The sequence below is a fragment of the Rattus norvegicus genome, chromosome 17 (assembly GCF_036323735.1).
Source record: "Rattus norvegicus strain BN/NHsdMcwi chromosome 17, GRCr8, whole genome shotgun sequence".
NCBI lineage: Eukaryota > Metazoa > Chordata > Mammalia > Rodentia > Muridae > Rattus > Rattus norvegicus.
Genome location: NC_086035.1, coordinates 89,911,015 through 89,927,273, shown reverse-complemented (window position 1 = coordinate 89,927,273; position 16,259 = coordinate 89,911,015). Strand labels below are relative to the sequence as shown.

The 16,259-nt window shown below is 40.3% G+C and overlaps 1 protein-coding gene across 3 annotated transcripts in view; it reads right to left on the bottom strand.

Moving 5' to 3' along the window:
• Positions 1-16,259, bottom strand: part of Apbb1ip (amyloid beta precursor protein binding family B member 1 interacting protein) — a 91,626-nt gene that overhangs the window by 13,826 nt on the left and 61,541 nt on the right. For all 3 annotated transcript variants that reach the window (XM_039095818.2, NM_001100577.1, XM_039095819.2), the window contains 2 exons: positions 5,924-6,007; positions 2,221-2,364 (listed from right to left, as the gene is read on the bottom strand). In XM_039095818.2, coding sequence (XP_038951746.1) covers positions 2,221-2,364; positions 5,924-6,007 — 228 coding nt within the window. The remainder of the gene's footprint in view (positions 1-2,220; positions 2,365-5,923; positions 6,008-16,259) is intronic.

Genomic DNA, 16,259 nt, shown 5'->3' with positions numbered 1-16,259 from the left:
CATTGTGGAAACAAGCATGCCAGCTGTGAACCGTGTGGGTTTGTGTCTTTTCCCAATGACTGTACTTCTGACTTTCCCTCCTGACCTCCATCTGAATGTTTGTGGCAACAATTGTTCAACCTTAAGGTGAGCTCAGGCTGTTTCACATAGTGACCCGTTTGTTCCAAGCTTACTTATATGTCTTATATCCAACTGCTTAGGACATCTCTGTTGTCAAATAAAACAAACCATTTGCTTGACCATGTTGCGTGTCTAGTGTTGGACTGGAGTAAGTGTAGCAGAGGTAGGAAGTACCAGGTCTAAGATTCACACCAGAGTAAAAAGGCAAAGTTGGACAATATGTGCCTTGCATCAAGAATGACCTCCAATGACCTCCAGTGACACAGAGACTGGGGTGTGTGGGGAGTGTGCTGCCTCACTGGTGACTTCATTTGTTTGGGAATGTAGGATAAGACTTACTAGAGGAAATCTGCAATCCACAAGCATGTCACTTGGTGAAGCCCTATGTTCTGCATGCTATCGACAGAGGTAAACGTCTCATGAGAACGAGACACAAAAATCCCTCAGCTTTTTATAGGTGAACAAAAACAGACTGTCCCAACTCTGCAGGAGATGCCTCAGTAGGGTTAATGATCTGAACCAGGGTGAAAATTAGATTTAGAACAGCAATTTACTTTATACTTGTAGATTCTTGTCAATGATCACAGCTTGACAAGCAAAACGTAAATTGACATCTAAAATACTCATAAATTAAAGCATAATGAATTAAGTATGCCTCTGAAAACAATTTGACTGCTCAGAATATACAATTTAAATCTAATGAAGGCCTTAAGACTTCTAACACAAGAACAGTGTCAGGCTAGAGAGATGGCTCAGTGGTTAAGAGCAGTGATTGCTCTTTTGCGGGTCCTGAGTTCAATTCCCAGCAACCACATGGTGGCTCACAACCATCTGTAATGGGATCTGATGCCCTCTTCTGGTGTGTCTAAAGATAGGGGCAGTGTACTCACATACATAAAATAAATAAATCTTAAGAAAAAAAAGACTTCTAACATGACTGAGACTTTAGATAAAATAAGTTCAATCATAATGATTATAGGACAAGGGGATTAATATGAGGAAAAGTGTTTTCAGAATAGAGTAGGTCAGGCTTGGTAGGAAGGATCTTTATCTGCTGAGTCATCTTGATAGCCCATGAATTTATTTTCATATTCGAGAAAGCTATAGAAAATTCAGGTGTAATTCAATGGTTTTGTATTGTAGTACATATATTTGTATAGACTTTGTAGTAGCACAAGTCCCATGTTACCAAGATGGCTGACCATGGGAGCTAAAGCTAAGCTTATGGCCCTCTGATGCATTTCCATGTCTCACCCTCATGAGATGTTTCTGCACACAGATGCCATTTTGATTTTTCACTTTGTTATGTTTCTTTGTGATTGTGGTAGAATGACCCCTAAGGGCCATATGCTAAGGCATGTGGCACTGCTAGGAAGTGGCAGAAACATCAGAAGATGGGGCTGCTGGGGAGTTTCCAGGAGGAGTTGTGGACTCTGGCTTCTCTCTTTTGCTTCTGGCCCCAACGTAATGCCTTCCTCTGCTATGCTTCCTCCTATGAGGAGTTGTCTTGCCACAGACTCAAATCAATAGGCTGATCTCCAAAACTGAGTCAAAATAAATTTGTCTTAAAAACATTTAATTTGATTTTTGAGATTTATAATTACCTCATTTCCTCATTCCCTTTCCTTTTCCCAAGGCCTTCTATATACCCATCCTTCCTCTTTCTCAAATTCATAGCCTCTTTCTCACTAATTGTGACTACACATATATTTCTAAATACATTATTATAGGTTTTCAGGGTTGACCATTTGCTTTGGATAACCAGTTGGTATGCTCTTCCCTGGGGAAGACTATCTCCCTATCAGCATTGCTAGTTGCTTGTAGTTCTCTGTATAGGGGTGAAGCCTCAGGGGCTTTCCCACGTCCACATCAGCACGTCGCTTGTCCTGTTCAGCTCCTGTGCTGGTGAGACTTTACAGGTGTAGCTTTTGATATTGCTAGGAGGCAACCTCACAGCAAACTCCCCATTCCTCTGGCTCTCACAGTCTTTCTACCCCATCTTCTGCAATAACCTGAGACTTAGCTAAGGGGCAGACCTGTGACTTAAACAAATATTGATTGTCTCACATATGTTGTTATAGGGCAAACCGACAGACAGACCTTTGTCTTTCCTTTGGGTACATAATAGATTCCAGAAGCTCTCAGAAGAAAGTAGCGTCGTTTCCAGGACTTCTTCCCGTCTTCTTTCAAATAAAGAGCTCCTTCAAGTTCCGGTACTATGATGGATGTGCCACAGAAACTTTCCTGAAAGCAGAATCCAGAGGCGTGAAACACACATTCTGTTCACATTTTAAGACTGGTCCCAGGTTAAGTCAGTTCTGTTGGACAGATTGAACACGTGCTTTCCATGTTGTCTGTCAGTGGGGAGGACAGAAGGACAGAGTAGCAAAGGTTTAGGATCCTGGGTTCTATGCTGACGCTTCTTGCAACTGAGCTATGTACCCGTGGGTCTCTGAATCTCAGTTTCTGTTTTTGTAAAAATGGGGTAATAGTTTGATTATGGCTGTGAGTATAATCTCATATTATAAAAGTAAGTATCCACTAAAGCCTTTTAATAATGTTACAAATTGGAACATGAAAATTTCTTTCCATATTCATAAGGTGACCACTAGCCTGGCATGGGTGGCCCCTGCTCATCATTTAAGCACTTGAGGAGGCTGAAGCAGGACAATTGCCACAAGGATGAAGCCAGATCAGGTTAGTAAGTTCCAGGCAAGAGTGGTATATAGAATGAAACCCTATCCCCAAACCAAAACCAAAACCGAAATCAACCACAACCCCCCAAAAGCAAAACAAAACAGAGAATTAATATTTTATCACCATTAAATAGTAAGATTATTATATAATTCTACCCATAAAATAAATAACTATTGTATTATATCGAGTCTTCAAACACAAGAAAGGCCATTACTAATACTATAATACACAGGGGAAAGCACATTTTCTGGGTATAGATGTTCAAATCTTGCATAGAAATTGATAATTCTCAATAATTTTTTAAAAGCAGTGGGATAAATTTCATATTATTCTTATCCTTTTTTTGCTTGGATACTCAAAGTTATTATTTCCTTTTAATATTATAAGTATCAGTATAGTTTCATAAATGCAAAATAATTTAATTTTGCATCCTCCAAAGTAAACCTCTGTGCAGGAGAGCTGGAGAACAGGTCTGTTCACATTTGTAGCAGTTGGCTTGTCATCTATTAAGTATTTGATTTTTGGCCCAAAGCTGACAGCAGAACAATGCTTTTGTATTTTCGTTCACATTCAGCTGTACACATTTTTGAAATAGGATTCCAAGGGCTACTCATGCAACTGTATCAATCCACACACAAAGCAGTTATTCTCTTATAGACAACTAATTTCTAATCATCAGTTAAAGTAAATGACTGTGGCAGGAAAATATTTATTTTCTATGACAGTCAGTCTCTGTCATCACCAGACATGTCAGAATTCTTCCTAGCCTTGCTTTTGGGAACAGTGATGTTTCATCAGTTTATACTAGGGCAATGGTTCTCAACCTTCCTAATGTGTGGCACTTTAATACAGGTCCTCATGTCGGGGTGACCACCAACCATAAAATTATTTTTGTTGCTACTTTATAACTATAATTTTGCTATTTTTGTGATTTTTAAAGTAATATACGGGATGTAGTTTCATTATTACAAATTGAACATAGTTAAAGCATAGTGTTTAATCACAAAACAACATGTAATTATACATTATGAAATATCTAGCATTAGCTTTAATATCACGAAAGATGATACATTGCATAGTTCAGTCAATACAGTTCATTAAAGTTTCCTATACTTTACCAGGTTCTTGTATGTGGGCAGATCCACCTAATGATGGAAAACCATCAGAAATGTTTTCTAATGGTCTTAGGTGGCCCCTGTGAAAGCGTTGTTCAACCCCCAGGTTGAGAACCACTGTTCTAGAGTCTATGGGTGGAGCAGAAGGGATGGCTCGTTTCCATTGTTGGGCCTCTGTTGACATGCATTAGAGTTCGGAACTAGACCAGGACCTTGGGGGTGGCAGCAAGGTTCTAGAACCTGCTCCAGTTTTGGCCTAGGGATTCTAGAACATGGCAAGGAATATAAACACAGTAGGAGGTAAGCCCACTGGGGAATAGAATATGGCACTGTTTAGAGTCAATAAACTGACTCCATAGATGCTGTGTTCCTCACCAGATCTGAACTTCTGAGAGAAAAGTCTATCAATTCAAGACAGATCAACACTACATTGGGAGTGAATAATGCCAACTTGCCTGGGACTCTAAGATCCCATGTGTGACCTGAGACCTGCTAGAGAGCTGTGGTTTTATCCCAGTTGCCTTAATAGCTTCCAACAATAGGAACTTGTGGAGTGTATCCCAGTGGTGACCATCAAAGGTGCTGGGTATTCATCTCTCTGAATCTGTGTGATGATCCTATATAATTTGCTACTGAGGCTCACAGAAGTGTGTTCTAGCCATTAGCACATGAACAACTCACAGAGTCACATCCTAAGTCATGTCTCTATCTCAAGACTCCACACTTCTATTTGGGCTGCTAGAAGAGCTACACCAAAGAAAAAGATTTGGAAATCCTTACATCTGATTCCATAGAGCCCTTCTGAGATGAAACATACATGACACAATGAATGTCATGAAGTAGAACATACATGTCACTGTGAGTGTCATGAAGTAGAACATACATATCACTGTGAGTATCATAAAGTAAAACATACATGTCACAGCCATGTGTCATGAAGTGGAACATACCTGTCACAGAAAGTGTCATGAAGTAGAACATACATGTCACAGCAAGTGTCATAAAGTGGAACATACATGTCACTGTGAGAGTCATGAAGCAGAACATACATATCACTGTGAGTGTCATAAAGTAAAACATACATGTCACATCCAAGTGTCATGAAGTGGAACATATCTGTCACAGAAAGTGTCATGAAGTGGAACATACATGCCACTGTGAGTGTCTTGAACTGGAATATACATATCTCAGTGAGTGTCATGAGGTAGAACATACATGTCACTGAGAGTGTCATGAAGTACAATAAATGTCACAGCAAGTGTCATAAAGTGGAACATATATGTCACTGTGAATGTCATGAAATAGAATATACATGTCACAATGAGTGTCATGAAGTAGAACATATATGTCATAGCAATCTTCCTGAAGTGAAACATACATGTCACAGTGATTGTTGTAAAGTAGAACATACATGTCATATCGAGCTTTATGAAGTAGAACATACATGTCACAGTGTCATGAAATAGAATATACATGTCACAGTGAGTGTCATGAAGTAGAACATACATGTCATGGCAACCTTTATGAAGTGAAACATACATGTCACAGTGAGTTTAATGAAGTAAAACATACATTTTATATTGAGCTTCATGAGTGGAACATACATGTCACAGTAAGTGTCATGAAATAGAACATACATGTCAGAATGAGTCATGAAGTGGAACATCCATGTCATATTGAGTTTCATGAAGTGGGACATACATGTCATATTGAGTTTCATGAGGATTCATGTCTTTTTAGTGAAAGAATACTACTAATTCAATTTCTTAAAAGGGAACTATTTTGTCTAAAGTCATACTTTATTATAACTGACTCAAAAAAACCCATTGAATTGTCTATATTGTTATCATTTGATAACAACTGGCATTTAAACTGCAACTTAAAATTTTATAGTTTATTTCAGAAGTTTCCATTATTGTTTGAGCAAATAATTTAATAGTTCCAGCAAATGTTCTTTTGGATTTTTTTGCATTGTGCAAAGTGAAGCTTACCTCAAGTAAGTATTCTTTGTTTTTAGCATTCATTTTCTCATTGCTTTCCTTTTCTTTTTTCCCCTTATTATCCAAGTAGAAATTCTAGATAAAACATTAAGAAATCAGATCAGCAAGTATTCATTACTACACTGGATACGCAAGGAACTTGAGATTTTGTTGGAGGGTGTTCCCATGTAAGAATAAAAAAAGAACTATTGTTACTCTTAAACAAGCAATAGGAATGACTGCTGCACCACCCAGGCTCAAGCAGGATCTTAACAGAAAATATGTGTGACACCATTTAATTGTTAAATTCCATAGGCCAAGAACCTCAGTGTTGAGCACTGAAAGCTAGGGGCTTATGTGGGAGGAAAGTCAAGAGTGTACCTATAAGGTCCGGAACACCACCTTCTGTTGGTCTCAGTATTCCACTGCCTAGCCTAGCGGAACGAGAGCAGTCTGGCTGCTGGTATTCCAAATGATATATACACATATCCAAAGTTTAAAGGCTAACATTCACATATGACAGAAAACATCAAGTGTTTGCCTAGACAGACCATAACACACTACAGAAATACTTCTTGCTCATTCATGGTCATGGCAGCTCTATTCATAATAGCCAATAATTGGAAACAGTTTAGAAATGCATCATCTGATGAAGGGATAATAATACATGGTACATTTGCACAATGAACTACTATTCAGCTGTTAAAAAGTATAATTTCCAGGGAAATGAATGGAACTGAAAATAGTCATCCTAAGTGAGGTAACCCAGAACCAGAAAGGCAAACAATTTATGTTTTCTGTCATATATGAATGTTAGCCTTTGAATTTTGGATATGTGTATATATCAGTCAGAATACCAACGAGGCTAGAGAACTAGTAAGAGACCATGGAGTAGAGGGACTCTTTCAAGAAAGAGGAAATAGAAAGTGTTATAGAAAAATGGTGTGTGTGTGTGTGTGTGTGTGTGTGTGTGTGTGTGTGTTGGGGAGGGGGGTGGAGAAATGGCTCAGAGGTTAAGAGCACTAGACTGCTCTTCCAGAGGTCCTGAGTTCAATTCCCAGCAACCACATGGTGACTCGCAACCATCTGTAATGGGGATCCAAACCTCTTTTCTGGTGTGTCTGAAAATAGCAACAGGTGTAGACAGTGTATTCACATACATAAAATAAATAAATAAATAAATCTTTTTAAAAAAGAAAAAGAAAAATGGAGTGGAGGATGTGAGGATAGGCTGGAGGAGGGATATAAGGAGGATAACTAACATTAAGTCCTTTTGAAAAAAAACATGCACACATACTATTGTAGAAGCTTACTAAAATATATACGTATATAAAATGAGCTTAAATGGAGTTACTCTATACTGGGGGAGGCAACGATACCCCTAACCAGACCAAATAAAACACCCAGTACCCAGAATGAGTTATATCTTTTTGAGTCATTGGCCAAAGGCATCCCGTAGACTCCCTAAAATTATGGAAGGTTGCTAATGACATTTTTTTACCCTCTAGAATCTAATAGTAAAATCTATTTTAGATGAAGACATCCTATATTTGAGTCATAGAACATGGAGAAATCTATCTCAACTGAAAGCTTTGTCCCTACTAATTAGAATTCACAGTGCAGGAAGGTCTTAGACATACAATTGGAAGATGTTAGACACATCACTAGGAGAGAAAAGTGACCATCAATCCATCTCAACCATGAATGCTGTGAGCAATAGTAATTATCTGACTGGCAAGATATGTCCAACAGTGGCATGAACGTTATGGGAGCAACCAACCACTTTTGCTTGGACTTAAGGCCTGCTTCACAAGATGGAACCCATACCTGATACTGCCAATAAGGCCAAGAACTTGAGGTGAGACATGCATTAGGCCCTATGGGAAAAACTACTACTATTATTTTGTGAAATGGACATGAAAATAAAATGACTTATCACTATACCCAGAGATCAATGTAGCACTCAAACCTCATCAGAGAATCGTCTTCTTGCAGTAGATGATAACACAGTGATGCACAAACTGGTCAACGTGAGAATAAGAAACTTTGGAATGTTCATTTCTAGAAGGGATGTCTATATTCTGTCTTTACCTCTTTTAAAGACTCAAGGATCTATGTGGCAGAGAGGATAGAAAGATTGTAAGAGCCAGAGGCGGTGGATAACTTCAAGGAAACAGCGTTTTCCAGACACAGCAGGACAGATACACACATGAGCTCACAGACATTGTGCCATTAGCGTACACAAGCATGCACAAGCTCAAGGCAGACAAAATCTCAGCACGGAAGAGGGGAGAGTGGCATGAGATCCGACTCTTGCCAAAGGAGCTATTGGCATTTGATTGCTGTTGATTTGATTGCTGCAATGTCTTGATTTGGTTTCTACTGCTGTGATCGCAGGAAAAGTCAATTTTCTTCAGTAGAGTGACAGCTGGTTTGTCAACCACCCTCCAAGAGTAGTCAGTCAACACAGCTGGACTTTTTTTTTTGTGAGAGAAAGTAGTGGGTAGTGGGAAAAGAGAGGACATGAAGTTGGGTGGGTAGAGAGTTGAGGTAAGAGCTGGAAGGAGTTGGGAAAAGGGTGAATGGATATTGTTTATCAATACTATATGTATGATATACTTATGAAATATGCATGAAACTATCAAAAAACCAAAACATTTTTAAAAGGCTACCAAAGAGAAATAGACACTGCCTTACTGCAAGCAAAAACATCTCATGGCTCTCATGGGTACTGCTGGGAGTCAAGCCAATCTAAGGCTTCCTCAGAGGCCTGATGAAAGGATAAAGGGAAGCTAGCTCAGCATTCCTGTACAGGGACAGACATGGCAAGGTCCAGTCAAGAGGTAAATGTTCCTGGCAAACAAGGTTTTCCCCAGTAGGGACTAAAGCTATCCGTTTCAAGGCTACCTGTGAGGTAGATCTGTGATGCACTTGAACCCAAGTGCACCTTCTGTTCCTTTTGTGCAACACTCATTGCTTCATTAGTCTTTGTATCATCTTATGACATCTTCCCACAAACTGTGTGCTGTTTTCCCCCTTACAAGCTGTAGATAAGTTTTTGTACTTCTTAATAAGTTTACTTGGCATGAAACTGAAACATAACTTGTGCAAGACCTCCTGACCCAGAACTTTCCTATCTTTCTTTATCTTCCGATTCCCTGGATACTCCTATCAATAATCTCTCACTGAAGAAGTACTTGTTGACTGAGGTCAGTGTACAATAGTCCAATTCATATACCAGGACTCCCATTGTGAATGGCTATCAGAACATTTTTGTTCGACAACTCCTATTTAAGCAAAACTGGCTTGTAGTGAAGTCAATACACTCATTTTCAAAAATAGTAATTCCAGTTTACCGCTTTCCATTTTAAAAGACATTATTGGGTGTAACTAGTAAACTTCAATGTTTCACAAAGTTAAGACCTCAAGAACTATTGGAGATTATTAGGTCTTCTATTTGGTTTAAACACTGGTAAAATTATTGTCATTGTCAGAACAGAGCAAGATTTATCTCAGAAACCTGGAAGTGGCCAACTAGTTAAACCATGTTCAAAGAACGCATCAAGAGTTTATGCTCTTGTTTTTTTTTTTTTTAATATAAACCATTTTCTTGGCTCCAACTTTGCTATAACCTGCTCTGTAGGGGACACTGCTAGTGGAACAGGACAAATAACTTTCGGTCTAGAGTGATCTGAATCTAAGATCATAAGCAAGATCCGCTGACACCAGATTTGTTACAATTTTGTCTTTAGCACTTCACTGGTTATTACTTGCTAAGCCCCTTCATTGCAGGACAGGGATTTTAATAGCACCCTCTTTCATGGAACTGCCTGTTGAAGGAGCTAGGAGATACTAGTATCTCATAACAGATGCAATACCTTTACAAAGCTAAGGATGATTAACAGTGGGGAAGCCTGAGCCACTCTTAGTTAGCCACGTCTAAGGTTTTGATATATGTGGGAAGCCTCTTCAAGGATATACCCACATCAATTTCTGCATTGTTCACCTCTGTTTCTAAATCTGATCCAGTAGATAATGGATAGCTTCTTTTACAATTGCTTTCCCACCCCTTAAAAGAGAAGGCACCCTGCACACTTACAAAAACCCTACTTCTCTGGGTTTGCAAAGTTCACAGGCCCCAACAAAGGATTCACTTGAAACACGGGCATGAGAAAGTGGAAGACTAGTAACAAGTCCCCTTGAAAGTCAAGTGCTTTCTAATGCTTTGCTTCCCTCACAATGGAACACACCTAATTATCTTGTCAGTGATAAAAAGAACCATCACTGAACCATTGGTGACTTTTAGCAGACAACCTGGAAGGAGTTCAAAGACTTGAATGGTGTTTTTCTATTCCCATCCACTTATTAACTGGAACCTGTTTTCTCAATGCTTTTCATTTATAAGAAGTAGTTAATAACTGTCCTGGTTAGTTTTTCGTTAGTTTGACACAAGCTAAGGTTATCTGGGAAGAGGATCTTCAATTGAGAACATGTCTCCATCAGATAGATTGCCTGTCAGCAAGTCTGGAGGGCATTTTCTGGATAATGACTGATGTGGTAGGGCCCAGCCCACCGTGGGGAGTGCCACCCCTTGGCAGGTGGTTCCTGGTGGTATAAGAAAGCAAGCTGAGCAAACCATAAAGAGCAAGTCAGTAAGCACCAGTTCTCCATGATCTCTGCTTCAGTGCCTGCCTCCAGGTTCTCAACTTGAGTTCCTGCCCTGACTTCCTTCAGTGGTAGACTATGGTCAGATAAGACCTTTCCTACCATTTCCCCCATTTTCAAATGGCGTGATCGGTTATCATTTCCCAGTCAGGAGAAGACATCTTTTTAGAATTCTCCCCACTCCCCAATTAAGCACCTTTTGTCCTACAAATTTGCAGATCCTGGTTTCTCTCCACAAACCTAAATTTTACTGTGGCTAACTTTATTGGAAAGGCGTGCTATGCTTTGGTTGAGCTCAAACCACCCCCTTTCATATGTCACATTAACAGTGTACCTAATGGATTTCCTGCTGCAGTGGACAGGGACAGCAGCAATGGTATCATTACAAATTGAGGAGTGGAATGTAACCTCGATCAGAGAACACACTGAAATAACAAAGTCAGCACTAGATTCCAGATCCAGCCATGTGAAGTCACTATTCTGGCCCTTGGTGGGTGCCCAGGAGTTACACCTGTGTAAGCACACCATACGTTCGGTAGAAAGAATCCTTCCTGGCTGTTGTTCCTAGGAATCGAGCTCAAATCTTCCCTTTATTTTAAAGTCTACTCTCAGATAAGCAATTGATAATAGATTCCATCAAATATTGAAGATTTCAGCTTTGGGATTCTAATGATCCACTTTTATAGTTTTGTATAGTTTAATAATTTTTCAGAACTGATATGCACTGTTTTTATTAAGTTTTTATTTAATCCACTTATTCTCTCTCTCTCTCTCTCTCTCTCTCTCTCTCTCTGTGTGTGTGTGTGTGTGTGTGTGTGTGTGCACGAATGCACAGGTCACACCGTGCAGTTCTGTGATATTGGGGGGGGGGTTAGAATCAGGAGTCAGTCCTCCCCTGCCACCTTGTGGAAAGCAGGGATCAAATCACATTGTCAGGCTATGCATGCCCACTGTGTTTCTTGCTAGTCTTCTCCTCTTCCAATCCCTCCCCTCCCCTCCCCTCCCCTTCCTTCCCCTCTTCTTCCCTCCTCTCCTCTTCCCTTCCCTTCCCTCCCCTCCCTTCCTCTCCTCTTTCCTCCCCTCCCCTCCCCTTCCCTTCCCTCCCCTCCATTCCTCTCCTCTTTCCCCCTTCTCTTCTCTCTCTTCTTTCCTTGCTTATCTTTTGTAATTAAAATGTTGAGTACATATATGAAGTAATGGGCTTCATCAGGACCCTTTCACTCATGTAAGTCACTGTACTTTGTTATTATTCATCCCATTGCACTGCCACAGCCCACTGTCCCTATCTTCCTCTTGTCCTTTCCTCCCACAAGTTGTTTTTCCTTCTGTTTCCATGTCACCTGTATTATATGATGGTTAGTCTTCCTTGTTAAAACTAGACTCAGAAAGAAAGTGAATGGAGTGCCAGTTTTCATCTTTCTCTGCTTCCTAGATATAGACATTAAAAAAAACCCAGGTTATAAAAATAGCTGCAATCTTAAGTTATTTCCTGTCTTCCAAGCCTGGACCCTGGAGTACTTCTGTGCGTTATCTGCTGAGAACAGCAAAACTAGAGGTTCAAAGTAACCATTTGTTGTGACTTTAACCAAGCAAGTGAAAGATCTGTATGACAAGAACTTCAAGTTTCTGAAGAAAGAAATTGAGGAAGATCTCAGAAGATGGAAATAACTTTCATGCTCATGGATTGGCAGGATTAATATAGTAAAGATGGCCATTTTGCCACAAGTAAAAATCTACAGATTCAATGCAATCCCCATCAAAATTCCTACTCAATTCTTTATAGAGATAGAAAAAGCAATTCTCAAATTCATTTGGAATATCAAAAACCCAGGATAGTGAGAACTACACTCAACAATAAAAGAAGTTCTGGGGGAATCACCATCCCTGACTTCAAGCAGTATTACAGAGCAATAGTCATAAAAACTGTATGGTATTGGTACAGAGACAGGCAGATAGATCAGTGGAACAGAGTTGAAGACCCAGAAGTGAACCTACACATCTATGGTCACTTGCTCTTTGACAAAGGAGCTAAAAACCATACAATGGAAGAAAAATAGCATTTTCAACAAATGGTGCTGGTTCAACTGGAGGTCAGCATATAGAAGAATGCAATTTGATTCATTCTTATCACCATGTACAAAGCTTAAGTCCAAGTGGATCAAGGACCTCCACATCAAACCAGATGCACTCAAACTAATAGAAGAAAAAGTGGGGAAGAGTGTCGAACACATGGGCACTGGAGAAAATTTCCTGAACAAAACACCAATGGCTTATGCTATAAGATCAGGAATTGACAAATGGGACCTCAGAAAACTGCAAAGCTTCTGTAAGGCAAAATACACCGTCATTAGCACAAAACAGAAACCAACAGATTGGGAAAAGATCTTTACCAATCCTACATCTGATTGATGGCTAATATCTAGAATATACAAAGAACTCAAGAAGTTAGCCTCCAGAGAGCCAAATAACCCTATTAAAAATGGGGTACAGAGCTAAACAAAACATTCTCAGCTGAGGATTATCAAATGCCCAAAAAGCACCTAAAGAAATGTTCAACATCCTTAGTCATCAGGGAAATGCAAATCAAAACAACCCTGAGATTTCACCTCACACCAGTGAGAATGGCTAAGATCAAAACTCAGGTGACAGCAAATCCTGGCAAGGATGTGGAGAAAGAGGAACACTCCTCCATTGTTGGTGGGATTGCAGACTGGTACAACCACTCTGGAAATCAGTCTGGAGGCTCCTGAAAGAATTGGACATAGTACTACCTGAGGACCCAGCTATACCTCTCCTGGGCATATACCCAAAAGATGCTCCAACATATAACAAAGATTCATACTCCACTATGTTCATAGCAGCCTTATTTATAATAGCCAGAAGCTGGAAAGAACCCAGATGCCCTTCAACAGAGGAATGGATTAAAAAAATGTGGTACATCTACACAATGGAGTACTACTCAGCTATCAAAAACAATGACTTCATGACATTCATAGGCAAATGGAATGAACTAGAAAATATCATCCTGAGTGAGATAACTCAATCACAGAAAAACACACTTGGTATGCACTCATTGATGAGTGGATATTAGCCTAAAAGCTCCAATTACCCAAGATGCAATCCACAGACCACAGGAAGCTCAAGAAGAAGGATGGCCAAAATGCGGATGCTCCCACTCCTTCTTAAAAGGAGAAAAAATATCCACAGGAGAGGATATGGAATCATAGTTTAGAACAGCGACTCAAGGAAAGGCCACTCAGAGCCTGCCTCACCTGTGGCCCATATATGTACAGTCACCAAAACTAGATAAGATTGATGAAGCTAAAAATTGCGTGCTGAAAGGGACCGGATATAGATTTCTCCTGAGAGACACATCCAGAGCATGTCCAATACAGAGGTCAATGCTAACAGCAAACCACTGAACTGAGAATAGGACCCACTTGGGGGGAATTAGAGGAAGTATTGAAAGAGTTGAAGGAGCTTGCAATCTCATAAAACAACAATGCCAACCAACAAGAGCTTCCAGGGACTAAACCACTACCGAAAGACTATACATGGACTGACCCAGGGCTCCAACTGCATATGTAGCAGAGAATAGCCTTGTTGGGGCACCAGTGGAAGGGGAAGCCCTCGGTCCTGCCAAGGCTGGACCCCCCAGTGCAGGGGAATGTGGGGGGCAGTAAGGGGAATGTATGGGGGGAATACCCTATTGGGGAGTGGGAGGGGTGGGGGTGGAGGAAACAGGGAAGGGGAATAACATTTGAAATGTAAGTAAAGAAATATATCGAATAGAAAATTAAAAAAAAGAAAAATGGAGCAGAAAATTAATAACAAGGAACATGGGTGTGGAAAAAAAATGATACAATGATACAATGATAAAGGGAGGGACAAGCTAAAGAATATTCAGAAAATTCTTCATCAGGATTTGCCACAGCTAGATAGAAACATAATCTATGTCCGTGTAATTTCATTAATAGATATATGTGCAAGAGAAATGTTTACATTTGTTCAGCTGAAAGCATACACGAGAAGTTCCTATCATCACTACCACTTAACTGCCAAGCTAGAAACAAGCCACATGGCTGCCAACCATGGATTCATATATTTTTGTTTAGTTTTCTGATGGAATACCAAATAGCAGGGAGAATGGGAAATGGATGCTATAGTCACCTATGTGAATGAAAGTTAAGTGGGAATGAAATCCAAACATAAATGTGAATTAGAACATGATGCTGTTTCACACAGAGAGTCCAAAGTAAGGGAAAATGAAGGCAGGAAATATCTGAATACAGACTGCCACTATACTGGGAAGTAAAGACTGGGAAAAGACATCCTGGAGACGTCAGTTGATGGGAAGTATTCACTTTGTAAAGTCCGTAGACTGGACTGCTTGCTAGGGTTTGACTGTATGCTTGGCATGCTAGTGCTTCATCAGACACCACAGCAGGCTGTACGCCGCCTTCCTCCTCCTAACAGTGGGCACGTGGCACAGTCCCTGCACAGGATTCTCATGGAGTCAGTATAAAAGGTGTTTTGTGAAGGTGTTTGGCAAAACGATGGCCCTGAATACAGTGTACATGGTTGTTATATAGACATCACATCTTCAGTCTCTTGTAGTTCAGTGTCACCACAGCTCATTTATGGCTAATGGTGTCGAACAGAAAGAAGCATTCCCTTGGCCCTTACCTCTTTCCCTCAGATTACATGAGCTTTTAGGAAACGGCTACCCAGGAAGAGCTGTTAGAAAAAAGCTGCCTCGGACATGGAGATAGAAGTCAAATGTTGAGGATGGCAGAGACATTCTACTAAATCTGTCGACCATGTCATGAAGGCTCCATCTTATCCTCCTTACCACAATGGATGGAAACCCATGTGACTGTGAGCCAAATAAGCCCTCTCTCCTGTAAGTGGTTATGGCCTGGTATTTGGCCACAGCGATAACAAAACACACAAAGGGAAAGAACATTTTCCCGTAAGCAGCCTGCTTCCAACTCTCCAAATTGTGCTCCCACTGATTCAAGAGTCAGTCTCCTCTTCTGTAAAACGGAAATGTGTCTGGATGACGTTGGAGATCTCTTCCATCAGTAACAGTCTTAGAATTGAAAAAAAAATGTAATGGGACAGGAAGGATAGATAGAGGTCCTTTATGTAAAGAGTCGTGGGTACCTGACATTGTAAACTAGAGCTTAGCATGCACACTGCTGAGTCAGCTTTTGGTCTAGATGTGGCCTGGGAGGAATAGGAGACTAAACAGCCTTGTGTGGTGACGAACTCTGCTACACAGGGCACTGTGGTAGCACAGGAAGGGTGCAGAGAAGCCCAGTAAGGTGAATGAGTCAGTGGCCCCTGACTAGAGGGACAGGGCTACGCTTTTGAATGCTTAACTGCCTTTTTAGCATTCCCTACAAAGTATATCCTTTTGGGATGTTGGCTGTCTACCTTACCAGACTGCTGTCTTTCTGAGTAACTCAGTGTAAACTAAAAATTCAATCCTTGTCTCTGTTCACTATGTCTGTAGTAACAGGCAGCACAGACTGGTACTCTGGTTATGTGGTGTCTCTCATGTGATTCCAGTTGCTTGAGGCTGTTCCTAGAAAGGCTTAGATTTTTCAGGGGCATCCTGAAATATAAGTTGAGGGATGTACTTTAAAATATAAGAACAATGTTTGTCTTGTTTGTTTGT